Source organism: Atractosteus spatula, chromosome 2 (genome assembly GCF_055471065.1).
Source record: "Atractosteus spatula isolate fAtrSpa1 chromosome 2, fAtrSpa1.hap1, whole genome shotgun sequence".
NCBI lineage: Eukaryota > Metazoa > Chordata > Actinopteri > Semionotiformes > Lepisosteidae > Atractosteus > Atractosteus spatula.
The window spans coordinates 55,075,959-55,093,781 of record NC_142707.1 but is presented as its reverse complement, the minus strand read 5'-3'; the positions used below and the strand labels follow the sequence as shown (position 1 = coordinate 55,093,781).

The window sequence follows — 17,823 nt, the reverse complement described above, 5'->3', positions numbered from 1 at the left end:
TTTGCCAAATAAAATAGGGAACAGAATAGTAACATGGACAGTGGTTAATTAGATGCAGTAGTTAAGAGAGAATATAATTCGAACAAATTGATTTCTAGCTTTTTATGTCTCAGCTTGTTATGCTTAACAGCAGCTATCCTCCAGTATCACTGGTTAATGTAATTTTATAATCAGCAGTCCCCAATTAGGAACATTCGCAGACACTAAGCAGCTTTATACAGTTTATCCCCACAATAGAAATATCCAGCCTGTTTGGAATCATGTCCAAGAAGGACAAACAAGCCTTTTAAAGGCTTGGGTAAAGGCTCCATCACATTAGAACAGAATTTCCTCTCTCTAATAATCGATAGTAACAGAATTTTTTTTCTTAACGTACAGCACAATGTTTGCCTAGTAACGGAACTCTGAGTCAGGCCCTGAAGTAGCAGCTGACACTGCTAATAGCCACTTTTAAACTTTGTTAACAAATATCAGAAATGCAGTTTGGCAATTTCTGGATTCCTCTGTGAAATCTTTAAATCAGCTACTCTAATTTCAAATGAAATAGGATGAAACATACACACCCTAGCATTCACTTGTCCCTGTATAAGACAGCTGGGGCAAAACAAAATGCCCTAAGAAGTCTGGCTGTTCAAATACAGCACTCCGACGTTCGGAGGACGTAAAAGTACACCTGGATTTTCTTTTAGCTGTAAGGTCTGTAGGCTTCTGGAGTAGCTCTTTCCCAGTAAAAATATTGCTTTCACTTCCCTTAGATACATGGAAACTTCTTTCCTCGCTTCATGAAGAATTATTTGTAACCAACACCTACATGTAAATTCTGAAACATTCTTATAAGTACAAAAAAAATATTGTCTGGAATTGAACTTCTGAACAAACAAATTTTTTTCTGTCAAAACACAGCATCATTTTTAATTTGTAAAGAAAAATACATGACATTTTACAATGGTTATATATTCCAAAACAAATAAAGATCCATTAAAAATAACTGATTCAATTGTTTAATTAAAGCTAAAACAGGTTTGAGCTGACGGGGTTCTGAAAAGAGTCTCAAATTACAGTCAGTATAAATTTGGACAACTGTGTTTGGATTAAGAACCAATTAATAGGAAAGAGAACAGAAACTTAGGTTATGCAATTAGCGTAGTGTCACAGTGAAATATATTCTAGTATCATTGCTGCTCTGTGTTTATATCAATGATAGATACTGGTTCAAACTACTTAAGCTTTTAATTATACTCAAATTGGATGATGGCCAAAGACTGTAGAAGCAGCAAATGGATTTCAGAAGGACAGATCAAAATCAAGACTGGGCAAACACCTGGAAGATCAGTTTAAATATAGGGTAGACAAGTGCAGAATATGACATGCAGGGAGCAAAAACTATAAACAAAATGAGAAATGCCAAGATTGAAGAGGCTGCTCATGAATAAGACAAAGTATTTAGATGTTTATGGCAACAATTATATCTTAGACAATGTGAGGAAACAAACAATTTAAGAATATAAAAAAATGGAATTTAAATCACAACCATATTCTGAGTAGTGTACAATTTTGGGAACCACATTACCATAAAAAAAGATGTACATCAGTACTGTCTACAGAAGAATAACCAGATACATTCCAAGTCTTGAGGGAATATCATACAGACCAAATGAATCAAACATTTTTAATCTTTAATATAGAAAACTAAAAGGGTTCAATGTCAACCCGTTGGACAGAATGAACAATAAAAAAATAATCTTTTGGGACATTACAAGACAATGCATCCACTTTTTAATCAATTTATTCAAAACCTTAGTCTTCGGTTTCAGCATTCTGGTTAAGATGTTTTCGCCGACATATACACTCACTAGTTGTGTAAGTATCCAGACCCACAAACTCAATATTTGGTGCAAGTGTCTTTGCCAGCAATTATAGCCAGGAGTATTTTTGTGGCGTGATGCAGTTCCTGTTCCTTCACTCTTTAGCTTTAGTAAATCTGCTAAATCACTTGGGGATCACTTACAGTATAGATAGCCATTTCCAAATCGCTCCACAGATTCTCAATAGGATTGAAGTCGGGACGTTGACTACACTACTCAAAGACATTCACTTTCTTAAATCTTAAGATACTCCCATGTGGCTTTGGCCTTGCACTTTGGAAGATTGTCTTGCTGAAAGGTGACTCGTTTTCCTCTTTGCTACTTTTCTCCATCTGTTCCATCAATCTTGATAAGCTTCACAGATTCTGCAACTCTAACATCATGCTGCTACCACCATGTTGATTGAGTGATGCACTATGGTGGGTTTGTAGTAGATGTTATGCTTTGGATTTAGACCAAACCATTCCACACAACCTTTGGCCACTTGCTTGCAGTATCATTTAGGTGCTTTGTTGCAAACTCCATACAGGATTTGAGGCGTTTCAGTTCCATTCAAGCCCTCTTTGGGCAGGAACCATAACCCCCCCCCCCCCCCATCTCAGGCACTGAGATCTAAGTCACCATTGGCATCCTTAGCCAGTTTACTTGGCAAGTTGGTCCCTTCAACTTCACCATACTCAAGCGAGTCTCTGAAATTTATTTATACCCTTCTCCAGATTTCTGCCTTTATACAACTTTATCCCCAAACCTTTTTGAAAGCTCCTTGGTCTTCATGGTTGGACCTTTGTTTAAAATTCACTACCTGACTGTATTTGCAGTGCGACTGTAGTCACATGCATTTGTTCCGATATCATGCAAACCACTTACTGCATACAGACAGAGACCACGCAACAAATGTTGCTTATTAACATTTTGTGCCCCTAAATGTGGGCTTGCCACTGCAAGAGATTTAAATACTTATGACTTTTCCATTTTCTTCTCCTATATTTACATCTTTGTTTTTGAATGATTGCGGTGTGTACCAACTGAACATACGTACTACTTCAAAGTATCATGTCTGGCCTGCTTTAAAAGGGTAGAATGTGAAAACTGTGCAAAGGTCTGAATACCCTGCCTTTATAATAAGACCTTTCCCAATACACTGCGTAAAAACAAACATTAAAAATAAATCCAGCTGATCAAAAAACATGCATCCCTGAAATTTTAACAGCTTTGAGGAGGGAAAAAAGGATTAAAATGACTACCAGAGCCCTATAGATGATTTACACAAGCAAGGCTACTTGAAAGTGGGAGTGCTTGTTCTTCTAGGATGTGAGAATTTAAAGATCAGTTACATCAGCCTTGCACAGTGGAATACAACTAGATCTTCAACTCAAGTCCTGAGCCCACAAAGATACATATTGCATTAAGCTGATGCATCACTTTTCGACATGCCCCAAAAATACCACTTGCTCTGCAGCTCAGGTTATCGCCTGTAACCCCTATCTCAACTTCCTTTGCAAAGCAGTGCTAAGAAAATTCAGTTCTGAGTGACGACTAGGAGCCAACTGAACAAAAACAGGAAGAACATGCTTGTGCCAGAACTGTTAAAATAGTACCATAATCCAACAGATCCAAGCATTAAAATCTAGAATTCAAATTTCTCTGAAAGAAATGAGGAATACTAATTACAAATGGTACAACAAACACCAACAGTTTGTGATGGATCTTCTGCTTGTGACAGATTCCAAGTTTTCTTCATACTTTACCTGTATAATGAACAACGCATGTCTGGCCTTTCTTCGGAAATGTTCTTCCTGTGGAACACAAAACGAATAATGAATAATTTGGGCAAAGAAAAAGCAAATCACAACAGTGATCTTGTATGTTACAACCCAAGTTAATATAGCTAAGCACAAGATCTGTGGGAAATACTAGAGTATCTCAATTAAAACAAGTATATGGAAGCCCACAGATGTTAATTTTATCCATAGGAATTAAAGATACTTTGAAATACCTGGCAGACCAATCTTACCATTTCCTCCATATAAAAAAAAAATATATATATGGGCCCCTTTTTTAGGTACTCATTAAAACTCCACAGTGTTTTTCTAAGTATCTAAAGTATGTTAGGTATAAGGCCATGTTTTTAAACCTAATAGAACCTGAATGCTAGGGAACTTGCAGAGAAGAGCCCAGAGTGATTCAGGATTCAAAGTAAAATTTCAACTGTACCTTCGTGGTCACATTTTATTACATACTGCATGAAGCTCTGCAAACAGCACTACTGAAATGGCCTTAATAAGGCACTTAATAGGTCACAAAGCTGTCAAAGTCAATTTGAAACAAAATGAAAACCATGCAAAGAACCTATAATAATGTTATTTTACTTCACTGGCACATTCCTTTAATTAGGCATGCAGGATTGCTACTGTACATCCAACAATACTTATATGAAGCTTAGGGTGGAATTAAAAACAATTCCAAGAGATCAAGTATATGTTTCAGATATGAAACAAATATCCTCATGTCTTGACTACTTCCAACTCATCTGCAGTGGAGTTTGCAGACTGTACACAATAATGAAGGAATAAGAAGCATTCTGCATAGTCTTTTGAAGACATCAAGTCTCATGTGAAATCTGAAGGAATTTTCCTCAGGTTTGCCACTTACATTTTGTGCTTTCCACCAAGCATTATAATAAAACCTGGAAATAAGCAAATTATTTTTGAGAAAGCATGACCACAAGGCAGATTCAAAACTTGGCTGCTATAAAGATTACAATGATCTTTCAAATCAAGACAGGACTGTAGGCGATGGAGATTTTTTTTTATATTAGCTAGCTGCTATTGCCGTTTCTGTTTCCTTCCACCTCCCAAAGATATGCTGGCCGTGTTAAGTGTTTTGTGTATATTAACCCTTGCTGTGTTCACACCCTGTAAAGGGGTTGGCACCTAAACCGGGGTGTACTCCTGCCTCAGATCCTTCACTTTTGTCGTCAGCTTTTTGCAAACCTTATAAAAAATGACGCATTCGGATGACTGATTAAAAAAAAGAAAAAAGGAAAACCCCCAATGGATTCCCAGTAAAACAGAACTTGTCTGGAGGGAACTTTGTGAAAACTGGTTCTAACAGTTCAATACAAAACGCAGCTTTGTGCTGAACATCAAAACCAAGAGAAGAAAACCACAGCAGTGTTATACACACTAAGTGGCACAGGCTTGTCTTACCGCTGCCGTTACAGATTTCCATGAGGAACAGGATGAAAATTAAGACAAAATCATATTTCAGGTTTTTAAACTCAGACCCACACTAAACTGGTCTAGCGCATCCAAATAACCATTTTGGTGCTGTAAGTTTCTATTGGTGCAACACTGCTTTGCAAAGCAAACGCCCAAACGAATGCATACATGTGTGGTAACTGCCACAAAATCCAGATACTGAAAGAAAAGGGGAATGTTAATATCCTGGAGAATGAAATAAAGGCACTTGAAGAGATCGATGACCCGAAAAAACAAGCGTTTAGAGAGGTATAAAACCTAAATTCTCAGAGGAACGAAGAAAGAAGATGATCCCAGGTGGCGAAAAGAAATTGTACTCACCGATTCAAACAATAACGCTCAGCATATCATCACTGAACACATCTGCGCCACTCCAAGACACCTCCATGGCTAAGAATGCCAAACAAAAGTGGTGGGTGTTGGAGACTCCATTTTCCAGACCGAGATGAAAACAAAGGTGACCGACATCTATACAGTGAAGACCCAGGTGTTAACCATGTGGACACAAATGTTGTTTAAACAGCACACTTTCCATCCAAAGTAAATTCAAAAACAACAAAGAATCTGAAGAAAGGGACTAAATAAGTCATTTTCTAAGGAATCCCACCCGCACCAGGCAACCGTGAACAATTACAAAAGCTCGTCTGTCAACACAATACAACACATGAACGAGGAAGTGGTTTGCAGAAGAGGGCTCCAGCTTTCAGGGCCTCTGGAATATTTTCCATGGCAAAGGTTTTCTGTACAGACATAGTGGATCTCAAAGCAAGATGGGCACCAGTAGTTTTGGCACAAAAATCAACAAAGAAATCAAGGAAAATGTAAACTAGACTGGATGGGGGAGAGGATAATTGAAAATAAGGTTTCAAGGGGAATAAAAACCAAGGGAGAGCCAAGTGACCAGGTAATTGAGTGTTAATACCTAAAAGGAATATCGGAAACAATTCAGATGTGATGGAAGCTACCACACTAGATGGCCATTATGACAGTACTGAGCCAGGATTCTGTGATTTAACCAACAACGTTGGAAAGAAATATGGCACTAGCAGATACACTTGAGTTGCAAGACATAGGAAAGACAGGAGAGGGGGAGGTGTAGCACTTTAGCAAAACTTGGTTATAAGAAAGAGGAACAATGCATTTCAAAAACAGGTTAAAATAAGACCAGTAAGTCGGACTTTTAAATGTAAGGTAATGGAGAATAAGAACTAATCTAAAGGATCACCTGCAAGGAAGAAATAGCATGAATGTAGAAAAAGATGGCTGCTTCCTAGGTTTGCCAACATTTGGACTAGCAACAAATGGATACACAGAGGGCATGATATGATATTTAGATTTTCTGAAGGCTTTTAATAAAAATTATTTATGAGGAATTCTCAAATTGCAGTAGGCATTCAGAGAAACTAGAATGTCTGGACTGAGAAATGGTTAGACAGAAAACTGAGGGTACAGATAATTGGTGCAGACTCAAATTAGTGAAGCATCATGGGGATCTTTTACTAGGAACACTGCTGCTCTTAAGTTTAAATAATCTAGATTCAAGTATAGTTAGCAAAATAGTAAATAATAATAAGCGTCTGCATAGAATACGAATTTAGGAGGATTATCAAACAGTGTAGAAGCAAAAGGAATTTAAAAAAAAGACTTCAAATTCAAAGTGGGCAACACTTGGCACATATTTAATATACTCTGAACTTGTGTACTGCATGCAGGTAGTCACAGAATATCTTAATATGATTAGGAAATAGGCAATTTATAGAAAAGACATCTTCTGGACAAGGTGGGAAGTAATTAAAAAGGCTATGATTTTAACTATTCAACACTAGGGATCTTATGTCCAAATTAAAGTAGTAAGGCCTTAAGAATAGTGTAAAATTATGGTTGCTACATTAAAGGAGAGACATGGCTCTTTGCAGGAAATTATCCAGAGCAGCAATCAGACATATTCTGGAGGTTAAGGTAATGTTCTGCACTAAAGCAGCTGAACATTTTTAATCCCAGAGGGAGAAGGCTGAGGGGACCATGAGCACAAGTATTCAAAGACATGGACAGAATGCCCGAGCAGAATTTTTCAGAATGAAAAGTGAAACAAACCAGAAAGGCAGAAGTGGAAACAATGACAAATTTAATTTAAAACCGAAAATAAGAAGCACTTTGCTCAAACTGCTGTGGGAGTATGAGACCATGGTTGGGCAGCGTTTGTTGAAGCCAGTACCTCTACTTCTTTCATGAAAAGGCTGGAAGAAATCCTGAGGTTATCTGACCCTCTTTGAGTTCTTAAATAAGATTTCTCCCCCCCCAGATAGCAGCTACAGTGCAAAACTGCTACAAAATCTCATGATTGATATTTGATAAGCCAAACATCAATGACAAGACTGGTGAGGATGTGACAAATACAGATAAAATGGCATTGATTTCAAAATGAAAGAGGTAGAAAGTTCAGTTAGATATAAAAGGTTGTGGAATGGATTTATAAAGGTCATATCTACAGCTATCTACAGCTTTCTGGTTGAACATGAACATTACAAAAATTAAGGGCTGTTTTTCCTGGCTCTTTTCCTAAAGAGCTAAAGCAGACATTTTGTGCTTCTTCTGTATCAAAATAAAGGGCCTGTTTATATTTCCTAACTCCCCAGCCATTTCTCCACACCCGGCCGCATTCTCCCTCCTGCAATTACTTTGCATTCTTCCGAGATATTTCCATTAGAATCACAGCTCTACATTCAGCACAAGAGTGAAGCTTAACCATAAAAAACATAAGCAGGTGAATTTGAGCATACATATCTGTGCTGATCCAGCATTTTAAGAAAATGACCGTTTGCACCTTGTCCAAATTTAAAGGAAAGATAGGTTTACAAGAAGCAGATCCAGAAGTACACAGTATAAACTTAAGGAGCAGATGAAGAGAAACACTGCAATACAATCTGAATTCATCCTTTTAATTTCAGAGCACACAAAGATAAAATGGAGAGTGGCAGGAACCAGCAAACTGACTTTATGAAACTTAGAGTAAAACTACTCATTAGAGGGACAGACTATTCACTAAAAGGTCTTTGAGCTTTTAGAAACAGCAAAATGATGAACTCGGGCAGGGAGTTTCACAGACAAGGAGCTGCACACAAAAAAGGCCATATCACCTGTTGTGTGGAGCCTAGTCTTCAGCAAAGTAAGAAGGCCTCAATCTGCAGATTTGGGATTAGGACCTGTACTATTAATCCTCAAAATAATCTGGAACTAGGTTTTTGACACTTTGTAACCAATGTTCCCCATTTATTTTGTCAAACATATGTCTTCCTTCAAAGAATTAGAAGACATTATAACTTCACTAGATTCACACAATTTAGAAAAATGTACTCATTAGCCTTCAGGTATAGGATTTGAATCAAATTTGTAAAAAGCATAGCTGCCATTGCAAGACATCAAATTTCCTTTCTGTTGAAGAGAACACCTGTTGAGCGGTTGGATAACGAGTTCCAACATTAATGACCCAATCAACCCCCCCCCCCGTAAAATCTGTTTGAGAGATGCATGAAGCAAAACGCTCAACAAATGTAAACCGAAAAGCAGCTCAGGCCTTGTTTAGCAATTAGAAGATTTTAAGGGGCTTTAACTAAGAAATTGAACTGGCTAAATGTAAGTTTAATGGGGCAGAATGGCAAAATGAGCAGAAGAGACTGGGATCCACTGTTAATTGCTTTGGGAGATAATGTTCCAATGCAGAATAGTTTTAGTAAACCATGAGGCACAGAATTCTAGACAGTGAATCTTACGTAGCATCAGAGATAATAGGTCAGTAAGTGATGTCTTTATCAAGAAGATTAGGCTACTGTAATGCAATGATCAATACTTCAGAATCAGCATCTTAACCAAGCAATGTCAGCCCTAAGGCAGAAGATACCCTTGTGACATGTCTAAAATGCTTCAAACTACTATAGTGGTGTTAGCTTAGACCCATCAAACAGTTGTTGATGGGGTTTAAACCAAGGACATCAGCAAGTTAGCAAAAAGAATGTTGGGGTCCTATTAGCATAACCTCACTTTCAGGTTTTTGGCATCATTGTCATTTTTATTGCCAAAATAATAATACAGACTCACCTGTACATACTATAAATCCAAGAGTCATCATCACAATTTGTAAGTCCAAAGTGAATGATCTAACCAAGAAGCTACATGTAAATACTAAAATGTTAAGCTTCTAGCCCAGAAACTTGTATATGGGGGAGCTGGAGCCTATCCCAGCAAGCAACTGGCACAAGGCAGGGTGCACACTGGACGGGATGCCAGTCCATCACAGGGCACAGACACACAATCACAACCAGGGTCAATTTTGCCAGAAGCCAATTAACCTTCCAGTATGTCTTTGGATGGGGGGAGGAATCTGGAGCATCCCGCAAAAACCTACATGAACTCTATGCAGAAAGCACCCCAGGAACTTAACCCAGCACTGCAAGACAACAGTGCTTACCTCTGCACCACTGTGCCAACCCTTTGTGGGGACTTCAGAACTAAAAAAAAAGCTAAGATGTACTAAATGGCTGCTGGTAACTAAATAGGAGCTAAATCGAAGAAGGGCAGTACCAGCGATCTGTAGACATCTAACCACATAATCCAACAGAATTTTGTAATGTGCATCAGAAGCTGCACCTATTTCTGAATGAGCACAATGATCAGTCAGTCACAAGTCATCAGTTTATCAGTAACTTAAGAGCTGTTTCCATGCTATCTCCCCATCTAAACCAGGGGTCCCCAATACTGGTCCTGGAGCACCAATGTCTTAAGTTTTCCAGGGGTCTTCAGCTGATGCAGCTTTAAACGGCAAATGTTAGCAAGTTGGGCTAATTAAGCCACTGACAAAGTAATTTGAGATGTCAAGAGGTCTGCTAGACTGAAAAACCTCTATACAATCCAGTTTCCAGGACCAGGTCTCTATATGAAACCCTGACTGAAAAGGTCACATGAGCTCATTACAAGCAACTGAAAACTGTTTGAGCTACTATTACCCATTTCAGTCTTCCTGCAAATTGGAAAAAGGACTGCAGTTAAGTACTTGGGGTCAGATTTGATCTTACACAGATTCCTAAAGAGTTGTCTGCTATCACACAAGATGTGTACTTATTGATGAGCATAGCAATAAACAGACAAACAGCTGACAAATGATAAGAATGTCCAGTAGACAGGTACAACTCTTATTTTAGAACCTAAATGAGAGAAACACAAAACTATAAAGCCAGGAAAAGGCACGGTGGTTAATATTGCAAGACATAAGGCAATAACCATTATTTGGTCATAAATATGTGTTTTGTTGTAAAATATTCATATGAATATTAGTACAATAATAGAACTTATACTTATTTCCAAGATTACTCACATTGGAAATAAGGAGTGAAACCCCCACCCTCAAATTAGAGTGGAATGAGAGGAGGACCTGGCTGTCTTGGGGGTACAATGTGTTGATCAGAAGCCTGTAGATTTAGGAGGAACAGCTCCATGGGATGTGGCATTCATGAACTTCTAATAGCACAGTTTATTACACTAGATTTAGATTTCGTTTCTGGGGTAAAAACACATTACAAGTTAATCTGGCAAACAAGTGATGAATTTAAATGCAGCTTTGAGGTTAAATCATAAAAAGCAGTCTTTGTAGAGATATACAGTAGAGCTAGATTTTGTCTTATTTAAATACTACACAAGATGCAAGCTACATTATACATACTGTAACTAAGTGTGGGTTACTGGGATACTCAAAGATAAGGGTACCCAGGATTTTTGAGGGAATGGTATTCAAAAGAATTTGAATAGAATATTTTATACAGTGTTTCATTAAGGTGATAAAAGAAAGGTTAAAACAATAAGATGACTCCAAATGGTTATCACACATCTGTGCATTCAATCTAGATCAGACTGGACATTAAGTCCTTTCTGAAAGGTTACTTGGCTAAGCCAGAGGTGTAAAAGCTTTGGGCTGACAGTGGTATCTAGTTAACAGAGACCACCAAATAAGCAGGGTTGCATACTTCTTGAAATAAAAAATAAGTGCCAGCTTATTTTCAGATGACTGACCCAAAGTACTGAACGTCAGACATCAAAACAGGTCTTGACTAAGCAGGTCTTGGAAAAACAAGAGTAAAATCTGACCCATCAGCAAATAGATACAGCATATAAGGACTAACCAGTTTCAAAACCATCACTGAGAGAACAGATAAAATTGCATTTTAAATAAAACCTTTTCTACAAGGTTAGCATGTAGGAAAGCCAGATAGAGGAGTGGAGGAGAGGTTAGGGGCTCTGGACTCCAGAACAGAGGGTTATGGATTCAAATCCCGGACAGTATGCTGCTGTTGTACCCTTGGGAAGACACTTCACTCAGACTTGTCCAATAAATGCCCTGCTGTATAAATAGAACTGTAGCCAATGGAAATTAAGGAATAAACATGTAGTTGTTCAATTAGTTTCCTGAAAGGATTCTCGGACTCAGGACTCCCCCAATCTAATCACCTAAAGAATCAGTACAGAAGGTTTTCAGGTCCTTCTTTACACACTATCAACATCCCAGTATCTGCATTCTGAACGTGGCACCTTTCTGCAACACAGTGAATTCTGTATTTATTTCACAACATGGCAGAGAAGTGACTTACTGTAGTACGATGCAGCTTAAAGAATTGCAGTCCCCCCCCCATGATGCACAACAGGAATAGGAATAACACTGATGCATGTTTCAAGGTGCTCACCTAATGATGGCAGGGGTCCGAATACATCCTTTGGGCTTTTAGGTCAGATATAATATTAATTTCAAAGTGGAAACTGTGTGGTTGCTCTTGGCTTGCAGTAGAGCCACTTCCATCTGCCCGAGTTCTTTTCCGTGGGCTGTAAAGAGGACATCTGTAACAGACTGGCTTTTAGTGAGCCCTAAGCTTTCCTCATGTTGATGTCAACCTATGACATCTCCGCGAGCAAATCAGCTAAACAAGAAAACACAATCATGTGCAGTGAAATATTTAGGCTGAAGGCCTCCATTGGGCCGTAAGTACATATTCAAAAGGAATAAAATTCTCATGCAGCTGTACTAAAGTCAGATTACTGAATAGCCTATTGAGAAGCTGAAAGCCACATTCAATTTGTAAATCAGTCTGGAAAAGGGAACCAATTGTCACTAGCCTGCAATGCCCCAGAAAAGATTAAGCTGCATGCACAATATTAAGCCCTGTGTAAAACATCTACATTCTATATACATATATACAAGAGCCCCGTTATTAATTTGGCCACTAGCTGCTAATTGTAGATTCATGAATCCACAAATAAGAAGACCTAAAGCACTCCTAAAAATATAAATATTTTGTTAATTTACTGGGTGCAGTGGTTAGTCTTGCTGCGTAACAGCGCTGGAGCCCTGGGTTCAATTCCTGGGGTGTTATCTGTATCTTCTCCTCATGTTTACACAGATTTCCTCCAGGCACTCTGGTTTCCCCCCCCCCCCCCCCCACAGTCCAAAAACATACAGGTACTGTAGGTTAACTGGCTTCTGGGACAACTGGCTCTGGTGTGAGTGGGTGCATGTCTGCGTGTGTCCTGCGATCCAGGGTGTATCCTGCATTGTGCCCGCTGCTCACCAGGTCAGGCTGCAGCTCCCCTGCAATCTTGTATCTGATAAGTATTAGGAAATGAAGAGATAGTTGTAGGTAACATTGTGATATAGACACCTTCAAACAAAAGCATTTGCCCGAGTACGTCTATGTGTACGAGCTGATGCTCCAATACGTTTTTATAAACCCTGAAGCAGCATAATTTTCTACATGCTAGATACTTTCAACTACAGCATCTGTGTGGGATTGCACAGGCACTACAATAAGGCAACCCACACTGCAGCTCTTCTGTCCAGCAGTGAGATGAGTGGACCCTCAGAAGTTTGTGTGGGTGCAAGCTCATCCTCGTGACTTCAGCATACACAGTACTTGGTTTACCCATCACAGCTAAGTGAACATGAGGGTTTGACAAGGTGGTTTTATTAAATTAAAGTTACAACTCAACATTAAAGTCCAATGGAGGAATTGTAAAGATTTTCTTTTTTATGTTCAGAGTGCAAAATTCTCAATAAAAACGCCCAAGTCCTTCAAAATGCTAAATGCATTCATGACAACCCACCAATGATTTTAAAAGCAGAAGGTATCGCACGGAAAAATACCGTTTCAATGTTCCTTCACAAATCACCTCTGCCAAACAAAACCACATCTTTCCATACAAACTCGGGCCCTAAACTGGAAGCAGGACCTAGTTAACTGGTCCTCAAGATGGATCCTTCTGGTTTTCACTGCAGCTTGCATGTCACAATTCACATTGTGCGAGCGCCAGTGTTCGATTTGGGCAGAGACGTCGAGACGATTTAACATGCTGAATATTCAACCTGCTAAAAATCAAGAAAGAAAAGCAGGGGAGGGAATCAATACGCCGCCCATACCAAGAGAAAATGCTTTGGCATCGTTAGTGTATTAAAGCAACACTGAAGGTGAACTCGCAAGCAGTGAAGCCTAGCCCTCTTTAAGGATGAACATCAGCAAGCAAGAAAGATTGTGCAGAATGATACGTTAATTATTCTGTACAACAAAGAGGGGAGGCGTAAACATGATGGTCTCGGCAGGTGTCTTGTCACTACAGAACTTTTAGTGACTGATGGCAATCTGACTGCACAGCACTAGAGTGATCAGATCTTCATGAAAGAGCAACATTCCAATGGGACAGCGTACCCTCATGCTGCTCCAGACTTTGGCCCAACTGAATATTTGTGGGATAAGCTGGGACAATGTGTGTATGTAGGGTTCAAGTGACTAATAACCAGGCACATATGTTATGGCTTTACAAGAAGAATGGAACAGTATCCCACAAAACAGGATTTGCAACCTGGTGCAAAACAGATGTTGGGGATATACAGCTTGAATGGTTTCCAACAGCAGGGACATACTATTACACTTGTACTTGCCCTGAATGGTACATTCCGGTGGATCAATCGTCTTGATGATAATTATGGATCAAAATGACAAATGTACCGAGTTCATGTCCGTTCAATAAAATGTCAGTGCACCTGTTACAAAAAATGTTATCAGGAATTGGACAGCATTTGGAAGTTTGTTGCAGGTAAAAGTGACAATTTGTTAAATGCTTGGTGTGACTGACATGTTATTCTCACCAGAAACCCCAGACTGTGGCACGTATGATCATCTCTTCCATTCCTTAGTCAATGTTAACAATTAAAAAACGGGATTCTCTTTCCTCGGTCACTTACTGTTGACACAATACACTTGTAATGATATACAGAAAACACTGAAACAGCCTTGACTTATCATGCTTCGCTAAGTCGCAACCTACAGCTTCACTTTAAAAGGAAACCATAAGAATACCATACGTTTCTTTTCAAAGATTAAAGTTGGGTTTTTACCATCAATATTAACACAGGCGGAAAAACCTTACAGTGATACACCAATAAAAATTTCCTTCTTTTATTTTATCTATCCTTTATTCCCAGATGGGAAATTTGCTTTGCATGCAGGTAAAAGGCATAACACAATGCATATTTAACCAATAAGAAACATGCAAGCATGACGAAAAAATTAGGAAAATATACAATCAATTGTTAAAATTATCCTTTATTCCTACAGATATTAACCTGCTTAATGTAGTACTATTGCAATCTGAGTACTCCAAGTCAACACCCTGAGGAAGGAGTTCAGATTCACTGTGCAAGGGGTGGTCATGACAGCTGATGATTATATTGGCCTCGCTCACTCTTGTTTGATGTGGATATCCGACAGCTGTAACTCTTGTGTACCAATAAATTTGCCATTTACAGTACCTTCACAATCCTGCTCAGTCTGTTTTTATTGCGTGTATTAAAGTTACCACATTGAATGTTAGAACAGATTCAATAAAAGTCATCACTGTACTACACTCACTGAAAGAGCAGTTTTCTGAGAAAAACAAACGCCGTTGGCCTCTTACATATTGCATCTGTATTTTCCTCAAAGGTTAACTCGCAATCCACAACAGTGCCGAGATATTAGTAACTGTTGACGAAGCACACACACAGACCTAGGACCTTCTCACAAATTTTCCCAGAAGCCAATTCACCCACCAGTATTTTTCAACCGTGGGAGGAAACTGGAGCATGTGAAGAAAACCCACATGATCCTAGGGGAAAATGTACAGACTCCAGATAGACAGCTCCCCAGGTCCCGAACTTAAGCCAGGTCTCCAGCTTTAGAGACTCATTGCCAGTTATCGCAAACGCTTGATTGCAGTTCTTGCTGCTAAGGGTGGCCCAACCAGTTATTAGGTTTAGGGGGCAATCACTTTTTCCACACAGGGCCATGTAGGTTTGGATTTTTTTTTCCCCCTTAATAATAAAAACCTTGATTTACAAAACTGCATTTTGTGTTTACTTGGGTTATCTTTGTCTAATATTTCAATTTGTTTGATGATCTGAAACATTTCAGTGTGACAAACATGCAAAAAAATAAGAAATCAGGAAGGGAGCAAACACTTTTTCACACCACTGTATATAAGAGATTCAATAAATGTGAGTGTAGAATCATCGACTCCTGTTTTAGCCCTGTAGCCAATGTAGTTGGGATCCATTAGGTGCTCTACCAGGTAGAACATTTTCTCAGATTTCTTCATTACTACAGAGGTCAATACCACTGGTTTGAAATCACTTTATTTTAGGGGATCTGCATTTTGCAACTGGTACGGCCGTTTCCCCGTTTCCAAGTTTCTGCACTGCCGATTCAGAGAGAGAGTTTGAGAATTCAATTAAATGTAGTACTGAGCTGCTCAGCACAAGACCTCAGTACCTGCACACTGATGTTATCAGGTCCAAGACTTCTTCTGACTTTCACATGGGGGCACAATCACGAGTTACATAATGAATTCCTGCAAAGTCCTGAAACATGAAAATGTTCAGAACCCATATCAGAAGAAAACACATCAGGTTACGGGTTTAACGGGAATTTTACCCCCTGTACTGCCAAGAAAGCGGTGCCCCTCATAAGGCATCTGCTGCTCCTCTCCCAGAAGACTCAACACAGTTCTTTTAAAAAGTGTGACCGAACTAAGACACGAGAGCCAAAAGCAAAAAACGTTATCGCACAAGCCTAACAAAAGGCTTGGCAAACGCTTTGGGGCTCCTTGGAAGAGAGCCAGAACGATGGCCAAGGAGGAAGACCGGCCAGATGGTGTCAATTTCAACGCCACTTCTAAATTGTAAAGAGACAACTTTCCGAGAAGCTGTAACGAGAGAAGAAGTATCATCTCCAACGCCTTGTGTTCAGAGAATGAACCTGCCAAGAAAAATGGGCACTACTTGGAATACTCAAAAGACGGGTCCAAGCGCCAACAGAGAAGCTGGCGAGCTCTTGACAAAACTTTTGAATTTCATTGCTACAGCGAACAGCAGGGGGGGGGGGGGACTAAATGCAAAGGATACTGAGGAAATGCTCACCATAAAAAGCAGAGGCAATAACTCAGACGCTCAGCGATGGGTTTTTCCGGCGCACAACCAGAACACCGTGACTACATTATGAATCTATACCCTGGCCAGCAATCCTCAAAAGAATTAGCTACCAGCAACCAAACAAGCTAGATCAACTACTCCTAACCCCAGTCCTGAGGGAAGGCGTGCGTCCTGGTTTTCATTCCGACTGAGCTGTTAATCACAGATGCGACCTAATGCCTTTAATTGATCTGCTTTCTACTTGAGACTCATTTGCCCATTTCTGCATTAAATTCTTGGTTTCAAAAATACATAATGTCAAATGTATTCAGCAGATATTACTGCAGTCTCTCTCCTTAACATATTAGGGGATTACTCCTTTATGTCTATCAAAACAGCTCTTAACAAGCGAACAATCACAACTGGCTACTTCAGCGAATTCTGATACGCAGACACTGGTACAAGTTTGATACCAATCAATGTTTTTATAAACTCCATTCTTCAAAGTCGAGCAACATCCTCAGGGAAGGGAGATGTGGGTGCAAGGTTTGTTTTTCCAATTGCAAAAAAACTATTTAGAGCAACTGGCTGAGGAAACCACCCTGTTGATCTGACTTATCACATCTTAACTAGGCTGGAATGTCCTATAAAGAGGTGAAGAGTAAGGACTGAAACCTGTCAAAAATATGCTTTGGGGACAGTAAGAATAACTCAGGTGGGAAAAACTGATGCACTACTAAAGGTGTGTGCCAGATTGTAAAGCTGTAATGACCTAACATAGGGATATTTAATGTGCTGCCATAAAACGACAAAATCCTTTGTTGCATTATGTAGAGAAGGGGTGTTAGTCGTCATAATCGTTTCTACAGTTCTTAAAATATTTCAGTAGCGTTTCCAGGCGTCCGTGTCATTTTTAAAATACCAGTCTCCTTGTTTTTACCGGTATTTGTACATGAAAGAATATCAATTCTACCTCTTAATAAAAAAGTAAATATGCCAGGTTGTACGTCTCAAACGAGAAAGGGGGTGTTTTAAACTCGTAAACGCTTTCGAAAGAGCGTAGGAGTTTTGACAGTGTAAGGGGGCTACGTTTTCCCACTCTATCGTGTGTTTTTTTACCACTGTAATTTCCATAGATTCCTAATTCCGTAAAAAGAAAACCTTTCAAACATTGATCTCAAGGCTTGGGCTTCTCCATTCTAATTGAAGCCGAGTTTTACAT

At 39.2% G+C, this 17,823-nt stretch overlaps 1 protein-coding gene across 1 annotated transcript in view; it reads right to left on the bottom strand.

The window, feature by feature from the left end:
* Positions 1-17,823, bottom strand: part of fkbp1b (FKBP prolyl isomerase 1B) — a 42,878-nt gene that overhangs the window by 24,029 nt on the left and 1,026 nt on the right. The window contains exon 2 of the mRNA XM_088909504.1: positions 3,614-3,661. Coding sequence (XP_088765630.1) covers positions 3,614-3,661 — 48 coding nt within the window. The remainder of the gene's footprint in view (positions 1-3,613; positions 3,662-17,823) is intronic.